The 18,691-nt window shown below is 47.4% G+C and overlaps 1 protein-coding gene across 1 annotated transcript in view; it reads right to left on the bottom strand.

The window, feature by feature from the left end:
* The window catches only part of Ten-m (teneurin transmembrane protein Ten-m), a 55,679-nt gene that overhangs the window by 605 nt on the left and 36,383 nt on the right, over positions 1-18,691 (bottom strand). Inside the window, exons 4-21 of the mRNA XM_011497285.1 lie at positions 17,523-17,686; positions 16,796-17,197; positions 14,765-16,666; positions 12,798-13,075; positions 12,327-12,618; positions 11,773-12,102; positions 11,311-11,646; positions 10,941-11,148; positions 9,970-9,996; positions 6,577-6,793; positions 5,893-6,270; positions 5,324-5,781; positions 4,781-5,202; positions 4,231-4,660; positions 3,252-4,101; positions 2,486-3,098; positions 1,815-2,300; positions 6-1,663 (exon numbers count right to left, since the gene is read on the bottom strand). Of these exons, the coding sequence (XP_011495587.1) occupies positions 6-1,663; positions 1,815-2,300; positions 2,486-3,098; positions 3,252-4,101; positions 4,231-4,660; positions 4,781-5,202; positions 5,324-5,781; positions 5,893-6,270; positions 6,577-6,793; positions 9,970-9,996; positions 10,941-11,148; positions 11,311-11,646; positions 11,773-12,102; positions 12,327-12,618; positions 12,798-13,075; positions 14,765-16,666; positions 16,796-17,197; positions 17,523-17,686 (9,451 nt within the window). The remainder of the gene's footprint in view (positions 1-5; positions 1,664-1,814; positions 2,301-2,485; positions 3,099-3,251; positions 4,102-4,230; positions 4,661-4,780; positions 5,203-5,323; positions 5,782-5,892; positions 6,271-6,576; positions 6,794-9,969; positions 9,997-10,940; positions 11,149-11,310; positions 11,647-11,772; positions 12,103-12,326; positions 12,619-12,797; positions 13,076-14,764; positions 16,667-16,795; positions 17,198-17,522; positions 17,687-18,691) is intronic.

Here is an 18,691-nt window from a genome sequence, read left to right on the forward strand (position 1 = left end):
TCGGCGAGCTGGGGGTACCGGTGCACGCTGTGAATGTCGACGCCCTCGTAGCCCTCGACTATACCGCGGCTCACGAGCTCGTCCCTCTCCTCTTTGGTCCAGTCACCTCTGCCTTGGAAGCCGGTGGCCACCAATTGCTTCTCGATCTCCCAGGCGCGCTCGACCGCGCGCTTGTGCGCGTGCTTGAGGATGCGGTGGCGCTCCTGCTCCGGGTCGGCCCCGTACCTGATGACAACCGCGGCGTCGGCACTGTGCAGCCTCAGCTCCTTGTACGTCCCACTGCCGTGCTCCGTCGTCTCGTGAGTCGAGACATTGAACATGCTGCCGAGCCGTCGAAGCTCCTCCATGTCGTCGCGTATCTTGAGAGCGTTGTCCTTAACGAAGTAGAACACATCCTGGTCATGGACGCTGAAGTGCAGCGGCAGGAAGTACGAATTGTTTATCACGGAGGTCATCACGTCCTGGACGACGCTGTTTACGCCGTCGACGACGCTGACGAGAGCTCGGCCACCGATGCGCGAGACAAGGATGCCCTCGCCGAATACGGCGCGTCTATGGGCGACCCGAGGTAGGAGGTTCCGCGTCTTCGGCTCGAGCTTAAGCAGAGGCTTGGGCACGAAGCCGAGGTCCGAGAACTTGTCATGGACCCTATCGACGATGCACTGGAGGCCGCTCATGACTCCGAAGTCCGGGGTCAGCTGGGGCGACGTGATGGTGGCGCTCGGCTGATAAACCATCCGCTTGGTATACTCGGAGCCAAGCATCGCCTCGATGTCGTAGCCGTATAGCTTGAGCCACGAGGGCAGATCCGTCATATACTCGACATTTTGCTTGAGATTGATCGGATCGTTATTGCGAAAACGGTAGATGAAAATATCCGTGGGAGTGGTGAGCTCGTTGGCCATTTGCTCCCAGGCGGGCGTCATCCACTGGCCGACGGTCGGGTCGTAGAGCCGCTTGTTAAGGTAGACGAGCTTCGTGTTGGGATCGAAGAGGCCGCCGTGGAAGTCGATCGGCAAATAGAAATCGGGATTCGTGTCTCTGATGATTTTGCCGAAGGGTGTCCGCCTCATCTCCTTATAGAGATTGCCATTGGTGTCGAAAAGGGCAAGGGGCGAGCCGTTCTGATCCGTGGCCACGTAAAATCTCTGCTCGGACGTCTCCACGGCCATGAGGAATTCGCGCGAATCGTATAGGAACCTGAAGGTTCGCTGACTCTTGGGGAAGTGGAGGTGCGTCACGAGGTCCGGGGTCTTGGGGTTCGCGTAGAAGAACTGTGTGACGTTGTCGCGGTCGTCGTTCCAGGCAACGAGTCGGCCCCTGTCGTCGTAGTAGTACCATATTTGGAATTGCTTATGCTCGGCCGCGTGGATGAGCTGACCCCGGGTGTTGTAGCGATACCTGTGTTCGCCGCGAATCACAACAAAGCCCCGCTGATCGTAGGAGTTGAACTCGACGTCGCCGTATTGGACAACGCGATCACCGCTATCGTAGCCAAGGCTGATCTTCTCCAGGCGCTCCGTCACTCCAATAACATTGCCGTTCTCGTCGTACGCGTATTGCCACGAGATGTCCGTGTCGGCGACTTCCAGCACGTGACCGTCCGCGTTGTAGGTGATCTTATCCATGCGCGTCCATTCCTTCTTATCGACCGAGTCCTTGCCTGTAGGGAAGGAAATTATTTTATTAATTTTATTTATTTATTCTTTTTTTTTTTTTTTTTTTTTTTTTCCTGCAAAAACGTTATCGAGTCAATACGAAGAGCCAAAAAGTTGGCCCACCGGCTCTCCTCGTCGCCGCTTTACACAACTTACCGATCATGAGCTTGCGCATCTTGATACGGTTACGATTGTCGTACTCCAGCTCCATCCTAAACACGTCCATCGACCTGATGTTCATTAAAATGGTCTTCACGCGTCCGTGCTCGTCGTAATCCGTGACGGTGAAGTACTGCTTGCTCGAGTCCTGCATTACGGAGCGATTGAAGGAATTCCTGTAGATCCGCAGGTCGTTCACGCCCTCGAGTACTCCGAGATTCTGGTCGTACTTTAAGCGAATGGGTTGTAGCTGCTTGCCGCTGACGTCGACGTCGATGCCGGATATGCGCGCGTTGCCGTCGTACTGGTAACGATAGTGCGCATTATCAAGGCCGCTCTTGCTTCCGTACTTGATCTTCTCGTCTTTAATGATGCCCGCGTGGTACTTGTACTCGACACGCATCTCGAAGTTGGGCTCGTTGATATCGATGCTACGCACGAGGGACGTCGTCTCCTGGTACGTGTAATGCGTTGACGATTGGCCTGTAACAACAATGTTTGTTCTCTCATCTCGTTCTCTTTACCAGCGGAACCACCACCACCACTGAGACGTCTACTCGCAATCCCCGTACTCGACTCTTTAACGTGCGAGCTTAATAGGGAGGGGCTGGGGGAGATGAAAGAAAAACGGGACGATGAATCGCGATGGTCGAGCGTTAAAGACTTACCGGCAAGAGTCGTCTCCAGTTTGCCGTTGTGGTCGTAGACGTAAGCGACCTTGCCGCTCTGATGGGGATAGACCTTAGCGAGGATCTGACCATCGTCGTTGTAGAGTATTTCGTAGGGATGACGATTCATGGGCGAGTAGTACTGGTACTTGTAGAAGCCGAGGGACGTCTGGAGTGAGAAGGCGTGTATGTGTCCCCTTGGGGTGGTGAGCGACTGGAGTGCCCCGGCCTCGTCGTATTGCAGTAGGTAGTCGCTACCCCTCGGCGTCGTAACCTTTAGTGGTAGGCTGCTGAACATGTCCTTGAATGCGTAGACCATGGACGTGCCGTCGCTGTATTTAATCTCGTAGAGGCGTCCGGCCTGATCGAAGCCGTAGGTCTCGCTAATGTCGCCCCACGTCCAGCTGACGAGCCTACTGAATCGATCGTACTCGAGCTCGACGCCGGCGAATATCCCGTCGCGTGGTCCCCACTTGATCGGCCGCGCCGTCTTGTCGTACGTCACGTTCACGAGCTCCACGCGATCGTCCTTGAAGACCGCCACCGTGTTCGATTCTCTCTCGTATTCGAGCGACAGTAGAACGTCCCCGTTCACTCGCAGCTTCCTGCCAACCTGATCGACCACAAATTAAACCAAGTTTTTATTTAACGTTAAGGGTGCGCTGGTGGGTGCGCCCGCGTGGGCGGGTGGATGGGTAGCTCGAACCGATGTTACGACCCTGTGAGCTCATCAATTAATTATCGGAGCGATAATGAAGATACGTACCCTGGCAATGGCTTTGGCCGTCGCGCCGCCTCTGTTTTTACCGGCTTGGACTTGACGCAGGAAGTACCGCCACTCAAAGTGATTGGCCAGGTCGCCGGCAATCTCGGTCCTCTGCTTGGCCGGGACCGGATAGCTCTCGCCGAGTAGCGGCTCGATCTCCGCGAGGATCGAGTAGGGCATCGTGTCGGTGCTGACGGTGTGCGACCAGGGCGTCATCCTGCCAACGCTCCCATCGGCCATCACGCTCGTCCTCTGCTCGGCCTCGCCGATCTTCGTTACGACCGACGAACCCTTGATGAGCATCGATAAGGGCTTCCTGCTGTTCTGGCCCACTCTTACCGTCGCTCCCTTCAGGCTCAGGTCGAACGTCAGGCTGATGACTTTGCCCGTGGGCGTTACCGCGCTCGTCAGCCGCCCAAATTCGTCGTAATTGTAGACGTAGCTGCGCCCGGTCGAGTCGAGCTTCGTTTTGAGGAGACCCGTCGGTTCGTGGTACTCGAACGTCACGTTGTAATTGTCGGGTGTGCTGAGCTCGTGGAGGAGCTTCATGCGCGACATGCGTAGCCGGCACTTTTGGCCCTTCGTGTTCTCGATCGAGTTAACCTGGGCGCTGTAGTCGCGCAGCAAGAACACCTTGTTGCCGGCTGCGTCCGTCACTGTACTCAGTTTGCCGTTGCTCGTATTGACGTTGTAGGCGAAGGAGTAGATCGTCTCGCCCGTCAGGATGTTCTTCGTCGCGATGTGCTGGCCGAATCTGTTGAACACGTAGATCTCCTGCGTGTCCGGTGAGTAGATCTCGTACTCGCGCGCGCCGCTCGCATCCGGGATACTGGCCATAACTGAGCGTATTCTGGAGCAAGATGAGGAGGGACAAAATAATGTTAATGTGCAAAATTCTTTTATTACGTCGTGGTGGAAGTGTGCACGTTGAACGTTAAATACAGGCGGATTGAGTAGCTGGAAGTGAAAGTGTAAGTACCTGTAATTCGCTTGATCGCCGATGTGCACGACGCCGTCGGGACTGACGGCGACTGCCGAGATCGTATTGAACTTGGAGGTGGAGGCCAAGTAGTGGTCGGCTTCGAAGCAGTCGCAGCCCCGCTCGAGGCAATTACACTTGGACTCGGCGCCGGCGTAGGCCGATATCTTGCCGTCGGTCCCGATTACCCGGACGCGATTGATCCTCTGGGAGTCGCTCTCGGCAATGTAGAGGTCGCCCGAGGGTCCGAAGGCCACGCTCTGTGGCACAACGAGGGTCGCGTGAGTCGCGAGCTCCGTGTCGAAAGTCGAGGAGGGTGAGGCACAGTGGAGGGGCCGACCGGCCACGACCTTCACCCGCCCATCCGGAGCCAGCTGGAGAACCATGTGGTCGTCGATCATGTGGAGCGAATTGTCCAGGGGATTGATGGCTGTAATGCGGAATCGAGAATTAATTTAGCCCGAGGTTCGGATAGTCGGGATCGGGGGTAGATTGTTCATGGGTGTCTCGTCGTCGTTCTCTTCCTTCTCCTCCACCTGCTCGTGCTTACCTAATTCCGTGGGCCAGCGTAGGTGCACCTCCTCGACGTTGAGGGTGCCTTCGCAGGGTATCGGTTTCCAGTGCGATTTGTGCATGTGATTGCCAATTATGGTCGTGATGATGCCGTCCCTATCCACCATGCGAATGTTGGTGCCGTCGGCAAAATAGAGGACGTTGTCAGCGGAGATGGCCACGCCCTTGGGGTAGGCGAGCTTGGCGTCGCGGGCGAGGGCTCCGTCGCCGCAGTGAGCCTCGTCGCCGGGCAGACAGCGCTCGCCCGAGCCGACGACCGTCTCCCAGTTGTGTTCCGGGTCCGAGTAGTCCGTTGTGTTGCGTACGCGAATTATCTGATGGCACTCCGGGTCGCTGATGTAAAGCGAGCCGTCCAGCGGGCTCAGGGCTATGTGGTAGCGGTAGGAGACACGGGTGGCGCTGTGTGCATCAACAAAGTTTCCGATATATTATTCGGTATTTAATCGGGCTCGCGAGTAGTCCGTCAAAGCTCCGCTATCGGCCACGACGGTAGCGCGAGGCTTTCGAGAATGCTACTCACTTTAGGCGCACGATGGTTCGGACGGTGCCGTCGACCAAGATCTTCCTCACGAGATTGAAGTCGCCGACGAAAATCGAGCCGTCGGAGGCAGTGGCGAGTGCCACGGGCGCCAGGAGCCTCTGCTTCGAGGCCTGCCCGTCGCAGTCGAAGCAGTCGAGAGGTCTCTGGTGGCCATCACCCATCGTCGTTAGGATTACACGGGGCTTGTGCTTCAGGTAGATGTTGGAGCCGTCGCCCTTTTGCAGTATGCCCTCGTGAAAGTTGTAGCGGTGGTGGATGTCGAGGTTCCAGCCACCCACTTCGGAAATCGACATGTCGTGGCCGCTAAGCTTGGTCGTCTGCACGTCCCAGATCACGTCCTTGCAGTCGCTGTACTCGTAGCCGACCTTCACCATTGCCGTCGTCACGCCGTAGACGCGCTGCCGGTAGACATTGAGCCGATTCCAGGCGTAGGTGAACTGCAACGAACGCGTTCCCGACATTGTTTATTGATTGAATTTTGAACTACTTTGTTTACTTTTTGACTACTTTGTCGCGCACGAGGATTATAATAATTAGTCGATTATTACCTTAATCACCGGATCGGCTTCGAAAGTTTTCTCGAAGAGGATGCCCTCGATCGTGATCCTCAGGTGGATTAAATTGAGGGTCGGTGGTATGACCTCGGGGGTCAATTGGAGTTGGATGGTCGAGAGGTAGCCCGCGGCTCTGGAGCTATGGTAGACGAGGTTGAGTCCGGTGCCCGGTATCTGGAGGCTCTCTTGAACGACCTGAGACTCGGCGAGGATGGCGCTCTTATCGGGACAGGCGCCCTGGAAGCCGTGTTTCCAGGTAGCGAGAACGACGGGCTTCATGAGGTCGTAGTCGTGAGCCGCGCACGAATGGATCACGTGGATCGGCGGTTTCTCGTCCGCCGTGCTCATGACGATTTTGTTGATTATTACGACCTGTTTTGCGTGGGCGTCGTCAGCATTAGTTTTAGTTTGAATTTGAGTTCGAGTGGACGACCGGGGTGCTCTATCGCTACATGGCGTATTTGCTGACGATGAGCGAAATGTAGCCGAGCGTCGTGTGAAATTGCATATTATCGGTGTACGTGCAGTGCCGATGCAATTTTCATCGGTTGCACAAGCAACGAATAATTTATTATTACGGCAAAATATTGTATTATGGGTTGGATGTTTTGAGCGCCATTATTTATCGTTGATTGAAAGGTTGGAAAAATTTGGAAAGTTTCGAAAAGCCTGACTTACCTCGTTCCAGGGCACGAAGACGATGTGGCTTTGGGGCTTGAACGGTGATCTGCCGAACTGAAGAGTGACGGCGCCGCCGCCGTTCACCAGGAGGTCGAACCAGCCGTCGTCGCGCGTGAGAGTGAAGCCCTCCTGGGGTGTGCTCGTGCTCACGCGCACACCCATCAGGCCCATCCCCAAGGAGGTGACCACGCGACCACGAACCACTGCTGAGCGACTACGGAAGCGAGGTAAAATATTTTATTAACCGGGGGTTTTGGCTTGACCGTGGCCCGAGTGCCACTCCAGAATTTACCCAAAGCGGATGAATAATCAACTCGCCTGACCGTACGATGCATTATTTAGAAATAACCATAAATAGAGAGACGATAACCCGGCCGTCGCCCGGGGTGAAAGTGCCGTCACTTATGGTCGGTGTGATGACGCTGCCCTTCAAGGGCTAACGGCAGTTCCTCATTTCACTAATGGGGATATAAGATACATTGGCTGTACGTTGTTGTATTGTATAATAAGAGAGTACGGTAAAGGAGAAAGTTGATTTTTCACTTGATGCGAACTCGCTATGGGAAATTCGTCGTGAGATATTCGGGTCCGCGTTGCATTACGCTTTCGTGCGTAGAATCACGTTCATACAAAAAACTACTCGGTGTAATAATAATAATAATAATAATAATAATAATAATAATAATAATAATAATAATAATAATAATAATAATAATAATAATAATAATAATAAGAAAGATATTAATTTTTACCTAATAATTTTTTTAAAAACATAGATGTTCCATAGCTCTTTAAATGACCCATATGCATTATCGCAATTCTATCTCCAAGGATATCGGCTTCTTCCATATCGTGTGTACTAATTAAAATTGTTTTTTGTCCCCTCATTTTCTATTTATAAACAAATATTTTTTAAAAATAAAATAAAAATTAATTATTTATAAATAATAGGATGATGATGATAACAACAATATAAATATAATAATAATAATAATAATAATAATAATAATAATTGATAGTAGTAGTAGTAGTAATAGTAGTACTTATGATAATAATGGTAAGAATAATAATTACTTTTAGCATGAACTGATTCGAGAAATGAAAACAAAACGTAAAAGAATAAATTCATGTACTACGTAAGAAATAACTGGTAATTTTTCAAAATACTCTTCGTTCTGCTGACTTCACTGAGAGAAGTATTATTTAGTAATAGATGTTAAATCTCGTCAAAAGTTATTTAAAACGATATTTCGTTCTAATGGTTCTTTTATTTATTATTAATAATTGAATCGAAATAAATATCGCTTTTATTCAATTTAATAATTGGAAGGAATGGAGCTATTATTTCTTCAACTACACAACGGGAACAACACAATTATGAAATTGTCATAATTCTATATCTAATTATTTTATTCAATGATTAATTTCTAAAATCCTCCATTTGAATATTTGTATGTATATATAATAACTCAATTAATACTATCGTAAATTTGTATGAAGTTTTAAGTGTTTCTTTCAGCGTCGACGATATAAATAATTAAATCAATTAATAATTATGAAGTGGATTAATTGATTGCAAAACTTAAAGTATTCATATTAAATGTTAGTTTAGTAGGTAATGGAATTTCATCCTAAAAGTTTTAAACTTTAAAACTGTATGCCGAAACTAATTATTACCAACTATCGGATAAAGCAGCCCTTTTGCAAAAGAGAAACGCTCATGTTCTTCCTCAATCTACTTCCTAATATTTCACATATTAATAAATAACTTGTTATATTAAAAATATTGTATTTATTTATTATAATTTTGATAATGAAACGAATAGGATCGTTCGTTTTTTTAATTAATTCATCAGATGCATGATTAATCGTTAATAATCATTTCAACTTTAAAAACTTCTCTCAATGGTCCGTCTTTACGTAGGAAATTTGCATATGAATTTTTATAGGTCTTCGCATAAGTTTTTATTCGCCAAATTTATCGTAAAGAAATTTGACTCTTTTGTACTGTTCATTCGGTTTATAGATTTATCTATTTATTTATTTATTTTTTTTAAATAGGCCAATACATTAGCAATAATATTTTTTATCTTCAAGATATTGAATTCAATGATGAGTTTGCCTTTGTATATACTAACGTTTCAGTATATTATTGTATACTAATGTTATTCTAATAAAAATAACGTATTTAATATCCGTCATATTACTGTTCAATTAAATCACTAATTAGACAATTTTTTTTCTCCTCAATCACCAAATGATTATTAATAGAGTGAGTGCTTTTACAAAATTGATATGCAAATAGCCAATTTTGTAAATTTGTGAGATATTTTTCTTTTATTTTTTCTCATTGAAATAAAGAACGTTATATAATTATACTAATTGCGCATGCTTAAAACTTATTAATAGAATTTAAATTATTTTATAAAAATAATCATTAATAAATTTTATAAATTACGTTTATCAAAGAGTAAGTAATAAATTGTCAATAAAGGTTAATTAAGAGTGATTCAATTGTCTTTCTTTTTTTTTTCTTTTTTCTTTTTTCAACAAATAAAAGTCTCGTTCGTCAATTGATGTAACACAAAGATAGTTTTGATGCTCAACAAAAAAATTCACGGAACACAACGTAGGATTTATAAGGAAAACTGAACCATGCAACGAAACAACTATGTACGGCTTTGCGGTATGAGGGCAAACGTTTTGTATAAAAAAGAAAAAAAAAAGGAAAGAAAAAAGGGGGAAAAAGGGAAAAAAAGGAAAAAAAAATGAAAAAAAAGAAAGAAAAAAAAAAGAAAATAAAATAAAAAAATGGAAAATCTGTTATCACTAATCAACTAATACGACACAGATATTTTAAAGGTTTTTCAGGCCTTTAAGCACGCGCACACATGAGCACTCTCACACCACGTACACGCAACACGCACACAAACACGTACACGCGCATACAGACAGGCACAAACGCGATGATTAACTAATGCAAGGAATAAACATCACAAATGCAGAACATAAAAACACATAAATACATAGAAAAGTGTGTACAAATTTTGAAACATAGATATATATATATATAAAAGCTATTATATTTTGTAGCACAAACTACAATACAATACGTCACTCTTCTTGCAATGAGAATCCAAGAAAAACATTGGTAATGAAATAATAAAAAAAAAGAAGGTAAAAGCTGCTCAAATAATATAAACGAAAACAAACATAGAGGGTTGGATGTTCAAATATACAAAATCAAAATGTCTGGTTACTTCATTTTCTAATGAAATTAAACAAAATGTAGATCTCAAAAAAGGATAACAGGCTGTGCTCTTAGTATCATTCTCTTCGTTTTTTTTTTTTTGGTTTTTGTTTTTGTTTTGTTTTTGCTTACAGTCTTACCTTGTGTTGAAGTGATTCCAGAACACACTGATCGAGCAGCATGGACAAAACAGAGCCCAGTTAGAATGATGTGTTTTTTAGGATAGTTGAGATGCGAGTCAGAGATGAAGAGATAGAAACAAATGACAAAATGTCTCTTTTAGTAATGAAATTTTATACGAAAAAACAAAATAATAAATAAATAAATAAATAAGTAAATAATGATTTTTTTTTTTTTTTTTTGTTTATATCTTTTTCTTTTCTTTTCTATTGTTTGTTTGTTTATAATTAAAAATAGGATTCTTATGGGATTGGAGTACAATATGAGATAACCAACATGAAATAACATGACGACAGTCCACGTTAGAGAACTGAACAGCGACGTGTATGTATGCATATGCGCACTTACACGCATACTCACATACGTATGCGTATAACAACATACACGCTCGCACGCACCAACCCACTCACGCGCGCTTCCTGGGCGGTTGGTTGGGTGCGTACGGGTGTATGTATAGGAATGCATACGATTAGGGATAAAACAGAAAAATGGAGTAATGAAGAAAATATTGAAGGGGGAAGGTGGTGCAGGGCATACATTCGCGCACACGTACTTTATACAAAACATATGTTAACAAAAGTTTTGGGATGTGATGTCACAGAGGTCACAACAACGCAGAAATATTTCTTTCGTCTTTACATAAAGATTATCGATTGCTCAAAGGCTTATTCACTTTCGTTTCCGTTCATAGGATCTCAGTGGCTGCGCGCACCCTTCGTCATCATCGACACTATTTCGTCAGCATTGCCATTGGCAATTTACATACACCTACGCTGGCTTACGTCGAATGCCCCTTAGCAGTAGTACTGCAATGCAGCTTAATTAATCATTTAGAAATGTTAAAATGTCAGGGGCAAGTTGGCCAGAGACAAGCCCGTTAAGTTAAGTCGCGAGCTGTAAAAGTACCGGGGAGGAAAATGGAAAAGCCTACCTCTCGTTAAAGGTCTCTTGACGGGCATAGTTCTGCAGACTACCGTCGTCAATCAAGAATTTCATTCTCTCGAAGAACGAAGCCGTGATCGCGGGCGGCTGTTTCCTCAGCAGAATGTCGATGGGTTTGGGCGCCGAGACGCAGAGCTGACTGCTCCGGCAGACGCTGCTCGAGCAGCACTCCGGGTCGGCGCAGTCCACGAGGCCGTCTGCAATGCGAACGCACGTCTTATTAAGGTCGCCGGGGTGGCAATGGGCCAGGAGCGATTGCGAGGGCGAGGTATAATGAGGTATAGTGCGGTATAGTGAGCGGGGGCAGGACGATGATACGAGGTTAACGGGCGCTAAAGGATTTGGGGGTGTTGGCGTACCCTTGTCGTTGTCTCGGCCGTCGGCGCAGTCCTGCTCCAGGTGCACGCTGCAGTCCTTGCCGTTCCAGCCGTCGTAGCACCTACATTCCCATTGAGCGTCCCCGTTGACCTTGCACTGGCCGTGGCCGGAGCAAGAGTTCGGGCAGCCCTCCATGGTGCAGTGTCGGCCGTTCCAGCCGGTGACGCAGAGGCAAGTGCCGTTCTTGCATTGGCCGTGCTCGTTGCACCGGGGGTCGCACTGTTTGAGATTGCAGAGCTCGCCGGACCAGCCGGGCAGGCAGTCGCAGGCGTCGTCGACGCAGTGTCCGTGGGCACCGCAGTCCTTGTCGCAGAGCTCTGGGTAGGTATCGAACGAGTCGTTAGTTGGGTAGCGATCGGGGGGATTATTATTTATCTTTTTCTTTCTTTTTCTAATAAGGGATGACGATGACGACGACGACGAGGTCAGTGGGCGACACTCACCTTTCGAGCAGTCATCACCGGACCACATGGGCTCGCAAAGACACGTCTGCGTCTCGAGGTCAAAGTTCCCGTGCCCGCTACAACCGGGCAGGCACTGGAGGGCCTCTTTGTCGGTCTGGCTGCAGTCCGTGCCCTTCCAGCCCTTCTTGCAGATGCAGGTGCCCTCGGCGCAGAAGCCGTGACCGGAGCAGGTCGGGTGCGGGCAGTCGACCTCCTCGCAGAACTTGCCCTTGTAACCGCGGACGCAGTTGCACTTGCCGTTGGTGCAGTGCCCGTGTCCGTTGCAGTCCGGCACCTCGCACTCGTCGTGGCGCAGCGAGCACTCCTTACCTGTACGAGCACAAGGCGATCGTAAAGAGGAATGATCATACGTTAAGAAGTGCACTTTCATCCTGTGAGTCGCTCTCGCACCGAACATTTATTATTGCTCCCGTAGCCGACTCTACGGCAATCGGCCGTATAGGCCGAGTTAATCAGCTGATGATCAGTGGGAGTTGCTTTACCCAACATTACAAGCAATGCAAATGGATAATGGGACAATTTCCATTAATTACCTTTCCATCCAGGATTGCACTGGCACTCGCCGTTGATGTATTCGCCCCGTTGACTGCAGAGCACCGGACAGACGCTTTCGCTGCAGTCCTCACCGCCGAAGCCCGGATTGCATTGGCAGTGACCAAGGAGGCACTCGCCCTTACCGCTGCAACCGTTGGGACAGTTGTGCGTCATGTCCTCGGCGATGACGGCGATGAAGCTCACCTCCTGGGGATCTCCGTCGTCGTTGTATAGCGAGAGGAACCAGTGTCCCGGCTCCATGTAGTGCGTCACCTCCTTCTTTATCGATGGCTGCTGTGGAGCGAATGAACGTATTAAGTGATTAATATTTGTCTCCGCGACCGAAGTTGGTTCGGAGATGGCACCGTCGATGCCACCCCGTCAACGCGCATTTGTAAACGCCGCGAAACGGGCCGTTTGCACACTTATACTGAATTACACTACCCTGATGTAAGATGAGGGTTACTTACGTGCGAGGCTCTGGTGGTCCTTGCCTTAAAGCCGCTTAGCACCTCCAGGAGGTCGTACTGCGTGTGAGTCGGCAGCGCGTTCCTCCGCGCGTAAACACCGATGCTCGCGCCCCGTGGTATGTTGTAGTCGAATCTCACGTAGGCCGGCTCCGATTGGTAGAACTGCATGTTCCAGTAACTATAAGCCGGTATCTCCTTGTTGAGGCGTTGACCCAAGGATACCTGTGCGAAAGTCGTGCCGTCCGGTGGGAAGGAGCGCGCCGGGAACGTTCTGCCACCTGTCGGGACAAGATTATTATGGCGTTAATGGCGCTCGTTCGAGTTGGCTTGCGTTGCAAGCGAGGCGAACAAGTAAAAATCAAGCTATGCTCTTGTTTTCTTATAAGCTTATGGACCTTTCCCTCTCACGCCCACGCCCACGCCCGCACACACGTACACACGGACACACGCACCCTCAGTCTCACTCGCTTTCACTCTTCTTTACTCATCGACTTTCTAAGTGTTTCGGACTGACCATTTATTTTTATCTTCTTTTTTAATTCTTTTTTTTGTTTTTTTTTTTTTGAAAGCAATGCTCACCCCAAATGCTAACATAAAACATTCTCAGAACTTAAGAATTTTAAAATGAGCCAGAAGATGTAAGTTTGTTTCCCTTTAATGAAATATGATCGCTCTCCTTGTCCATGAGTCATTTAGAGTTTCAGAAACGTTAAACTGCGACACATATTTACAAATCGATGTATATCTGCGCAGGAAAAGGAAAAATGGAGATAAAAAGAAAGGTGATCGAAGGGGAGAGAAAAAAAAATTCAAAATATAAATGAGAGCTAAAAAGGGAATAAGAATAACGAAGGAATTGTAGGGAGGTGGTTCGTTAAGCAATTTTCAAGCATCCGGAACAATAAGATCGCACTTAATAACTCGTTCGATCAGTTACTCGAACACGTCGAACAATAAAGAAGATATTTTTCTTATAATGCCTCCTGGAATTTTCATGTATTTTATGTCTTTATGTACAATTTATGTATCATTGGCCATACTATAATCGCAATCATTCGCATCTGTGCTTAAATAATTTACACTTAAAAGTATAAAGAATAAATAAGAATTAAATCATTCGCACACTGAGTTCTGTCTCGTCACAAAATCGAAGCAAAATAAAATTTTAGCGTTAATTACAAGCATTAGTTGGTAGTAGTTTTAGTGTAACGCTTGGTGATAATTTGTGAAATTGCATTATTAGTAAGATTAGTCGTCGCTCGATTAATTGGCGTAGAATAAAATGAAAATATTATGTCTTCTTCCGTATACTTGCAGTGACTAATAGACACCTCGTGCTGATTACAAAATTAATTTTTCACTTCATTTACGTCGTGGCACTTTTGGGGCTGGTAACATTTTCTTTTTCTTTTCTGTTCTTTTCTTTTGTTTTCTTTCACTCCCGTCAAAAGTTTAAGTATAGCTCAAGAGATTAAAAACATTGCAAATAACATTTATCGTCATAATGTCCGATAAATTAGCAAAAACAAATGCATATTCAATTCAAAGGGGGAGAAGAGTAAATATATTGGAGTAGATTTTATATATAAAAAGAAGAAAAAAGTCTTTATAAGAATAAAACGAATAAATGAATTTCATGGCAAACTGTTGTTCACTCCGAGCGTAACAATAGCCATCATAATATCGTGGCAAAACTTCCTTATCGATGAAAACTCATTGAACTTTTCGCGATACCCAGTGAATGGCAGCGCAGACTGTGATAGGAAGAAAACGATACCTCCCTCCGCCAGTGTGACGTAAAGGAAATTAAAAATAATTCAGGCTAGGGAAGGATAGCGTTGAGCCGCTTGATTAACCATCGTGGCAGCGCAACGTAATCCTTCGCGCGAGCGAAAAATCATCATCGATGATGCCACTAGAGAGATCGGCGACGTCGTCGGCCCATCACGATTGCGTCGCTCTCTCACCTTCGAGAATCAAAATAACGGGCTCAGGGGGCAAGGCCGTCGTCGGAGCCACGCAGCCCGTCGTATCGAGGTCGCCCTTCTCATCCTCCTCTTCCTCCCTAGGCGACGTCGCCGTGCCCGCGGTCCCCGCTTGGGTAGTCGTGTCCTCCTCATTGACGAGGGGCTCGTCAAAGAGATCGACAGCATCGGCGAAATCGTTAGTGCCGGGCTCGGCCGAGACCGGCGCCACCGCCTCCATGCACGGGCAGGAGCACTCGCACTCACCCCCACCCCAAAAGGGCGGCTGCTCGGGAGGTCGCGGGGGAGGCGGCAGCGACGACGGTACCGCCCCCTTCACGGGTTTGAGCATCCTGACGACAGCGTCCTCGGATGTTTCGAGGGCGATCCCGAGCGTCCTCTCGATCGAGCCGAGCGACTTCTCGATACTCTTGAGCGACGTCTCGATGGGTCGGGGATCGGTGTCGCGCGCCCCGTCTCCCTCCTCGGTTTTACACGTTGATGCTTTGTCGGCGCTGCCTGGCGTGACGTTGATGTTGATGGAGGAGGCGTCAGCGTCCGTAGGCAGTGTAACCGAGAGGGTATAGAGGGTCTTTGCGCTCGAGGAGTCCGCGCCGGTCGCGGCTATCGTCACGTTAAGCAGGACTCGTGGGCTGCTGGTCCCCGGATCGTTTTCGATTTTCGCGTCATGATGAAGGGGCACCTCGATCACGTCGATACGATGACTCGACGAGGGCGCTTCGGCTTCCTCTTGGTACGGCGAATAATTGGGCGGATGACCGGTAGCGTTGACGGTGGTGGCGAAGGTCGTGGTCGTGGTCGTCGTTGGTGTGCGATTATCCAATCGATCGAAGACGTTGACATTATCTTTGGGATTGGGAATGCCGCGAGGTGCGGCTTCTAATGCGTTGCTGCGATTTGATTGGCGTACGATATCGCTTATGGAATTGGTCAGGTAGCGCAAGTCATTCTCAGGTACCTCGATGGGTCTGCTAATAATCTTGGTTTTGGAATTGTCATTGTTAATAACGCGAAATTTCTCGTCGAATTTACGAAAGAATTCACGCTTGTCGGGCCTCTTCATGAGCTCCTTAAGCTCCCTCTCGTCGTCCTCGTACGAGCTATTGTCTTCGAAATCAAATTTGATCTCATTATAGGAATATGAGGCATCCTTAGTTTTGGCATACTTTAATGGATCGGACGTTGTCACTTGGCTAACGAGTTTCACGATCTCTAAGCCATCAGCAGCGTAAAAATTGAACGGACCGGGAAAGTCGCTTTGCAACTCGTCGGATGAACGAGCCACAGCCTCGTCCGCGAGGATAACTTCACGATCAATTTCCTTCGTAAACGACAAGGTCCTATCGATTTTGTCGTCGTTGTCACCACTCTTGACTTCGTTTGCCATGGTCGTAGTGTCGGTAATGGGATTTTTCTCCTCGTGGAGAGTGCGCTCACCGTTCTCCGTTAAATCTTCCAGTGGGATCGTCGTGGTGATCTTATCCGGCGCTTCGGTAGCTTGCAAATATGTCCGACCTTCGGCTAAATCCTTATCGTTTGCCGAAACGTCGGTATACGAGCGCAATTCCGTAATTAATGTATAGTCAATCGTGGAAGTTGCGACAATCGATTCGATGGTCTCCTCATCGCTACTTTCGCTCGATCTCTCAAGATCCCCACCGCTGACTACGCCGCCAATGATATCCGTTGTAACATCAACATTGTTACGTATCGTTGTATGAAAAGCGTCGTCATTCTTGTGATAATCCATAATTGAAATTTCGAGATCATCGGAAGATAAAGTAGTAGCGATAGTGGTACTCGTGTCCGAATCGAAAGTCGCGCGATCAAGAAAAGAGTCGACAGTAGCGCCAATGTCATCGTCGTCAACCGATAAGACGGACGCTGACGACGACGATTTATTATCGTTACTATCATAGTCGTTGTCGTTGTCGTTGTCCTTGTCGTTGTCGTTGTCGTTGTCGTTGTCGTAGTCGCTGTTGTTATTCTTATTACTATTACTGCTACCATTACCATTACTATTACCATTACTATTAATATTAATATTATTGTTATTGAAAATAGTGGAGCGCGAGTTAGTGTCCGACGAGGAAATGGTCGTTTCCACATCGACGATCATTTCCTCCGTCCTCCCGTGCAACATCGCCACCAAAGTTATGCCATCATGCAACTCCAAAGAATCATTAAAATCGTCATCATGCCCTTGCGCGTCCCTACGTTTACGCGATAAAGCGGCGCTGGCTAAGTTACCTCCAGAATTGGACTGCTGGCGCTTGCCACCCGAGCTCGCCGAGCTCGATGGCGACGACGCGGTGCTGTTCTTCGCGGTGTCCTGGGAGGTCTTGCCGTCCGCGCCGTCGCCCACCAGTACGGTACAAGCTTTTGTGCCCTGGTACCAGTTCACCATGTTCGATGCTGAAACGCAATGCGAAGGAATGAGGAGAGTTTAAAGTGCAGTGTTTGTATGGCTCGGTGCCGTTAATCATAATAATAATCGAGCTCGCCATTATTTAAAGGGCTCGAGAATTTTCGAAACTCAATGTTCATGCCACTCGGTAGCCCGGCCCTTTGCATTTCATAATAAGCTCGGCATTACGCGCCGTAAAGAGCTTTGCTGAACGAGCGAAGAAAGTGACATTGGCCGCCGAGTGGCCATTAAGTTAATAATGGCTCAAGTGCGCGTGCGAATTGCTATTGTTAAGAATGCGCTAGCGACTTTCTTTAGCGTGAGGCTATTTACCTGCTACGTATGTAAGCGCTGCAACTAAGCAGAGTGCGACCATTATGACGACAATCGCAATAAGCTTCCAGCTGCACCAATCGATGCCCTTGCGGAAATGACAACGTATGCTCTGCCTCCTCATCGGGATCATCGAGGATGCGTGTCCGTATGGTAATGGTACCCTGCAATATACAATAACAATATACGTTCGATCGTGTTAATACAAATCTTAATAGGCTTTATGGGCTAGTGGTATAATTAGTGGGGTGGGGGCGTGATAGAGAGGGGAGGAGGAGGAGGAGACGAATATACCGCGAGTGGCGCTGACAATGCTGATCTTGGCATCGGCTGCGCATGACCAATGAAAATTTATCAAATGTGGGATGTGTAATTATCGCTGGGATAACGGGACAGATCGTTAGTTAATTGTTGATTTCGAGTTAGAGTATCGACAAGGCTAATTAAAAGTGTTTGGTTGCATTTTCTTTCGAGGAGGCTCCAATATCGTTTGAACGGATAATAATTGGATTTTTAATTTTGTTTCTTTTCTTTCGTTTTTTTTGTTTTTTTTTTTAGTTTTTTTTTAGTTTTTTTTTTTTACATGTGAATTGGATAATTTTCCAGTCGAAGGAGCGTGTCTGCGAGACATATGCAGATAAATAGTCGGGTGATCAAATGTAGGATGAGCTCTTATTTTTATGTAAATATGAAACTTCGGACGCATGTAAATTGCGCGCTTATGCCGTGGAATTATAAAGAAACGTCGCGAGGCAGACATGAAAGGGAACGTGTCGGCTTGAAAATGTGATTTGTGACCGTACATCAGTGGGCAATTACGAAAACCAAAAATACCCGCCGCCGTTATATCACTTACTAGCAATGTCATTCGTGCAGTGCCGCCGGCCCCTCGGCCCCCGCCCCAAAAAACCAAGGAAAAAAAACAGCAGCGTAACGCAACAGACGGACCAGATTTTCCAGCACAGGTTCCCTCCTCCCTTCCTTTGGCGTCCGCTACGACTGTGCGATAGCATCCTGAAAAGGAAAACGCTCAAAAGGAATTCCCAGGGTCCTCCCGCTGGCTTCTGCTTTCTGTTTGCTTTCCCTCCCTACGGCACTCGATTTCTCTCGCGTACAAGTGGCGGCGGGGGAAAATAGAGCCAAGGCCCCGGCGAGCAGCGCTTCGAGGT

Source organism: Ceratosolen solmsi, unplaced genomic scaffold (genome assembly GCF_000503995.2).
Source record: "Ceratosolen solmsi marchali unplaced genomic scaffold, CerSol_1.0 scaffold13, whole genome shotgun sequence".
Taxonomy (NCBI): domain Eukaryota; kingdom Metazoa; phylum Arthropoda; class Insecta; order Hymenoptera; family Agaonidae; genus Ceratosolen; species Ceratosolen solmsi.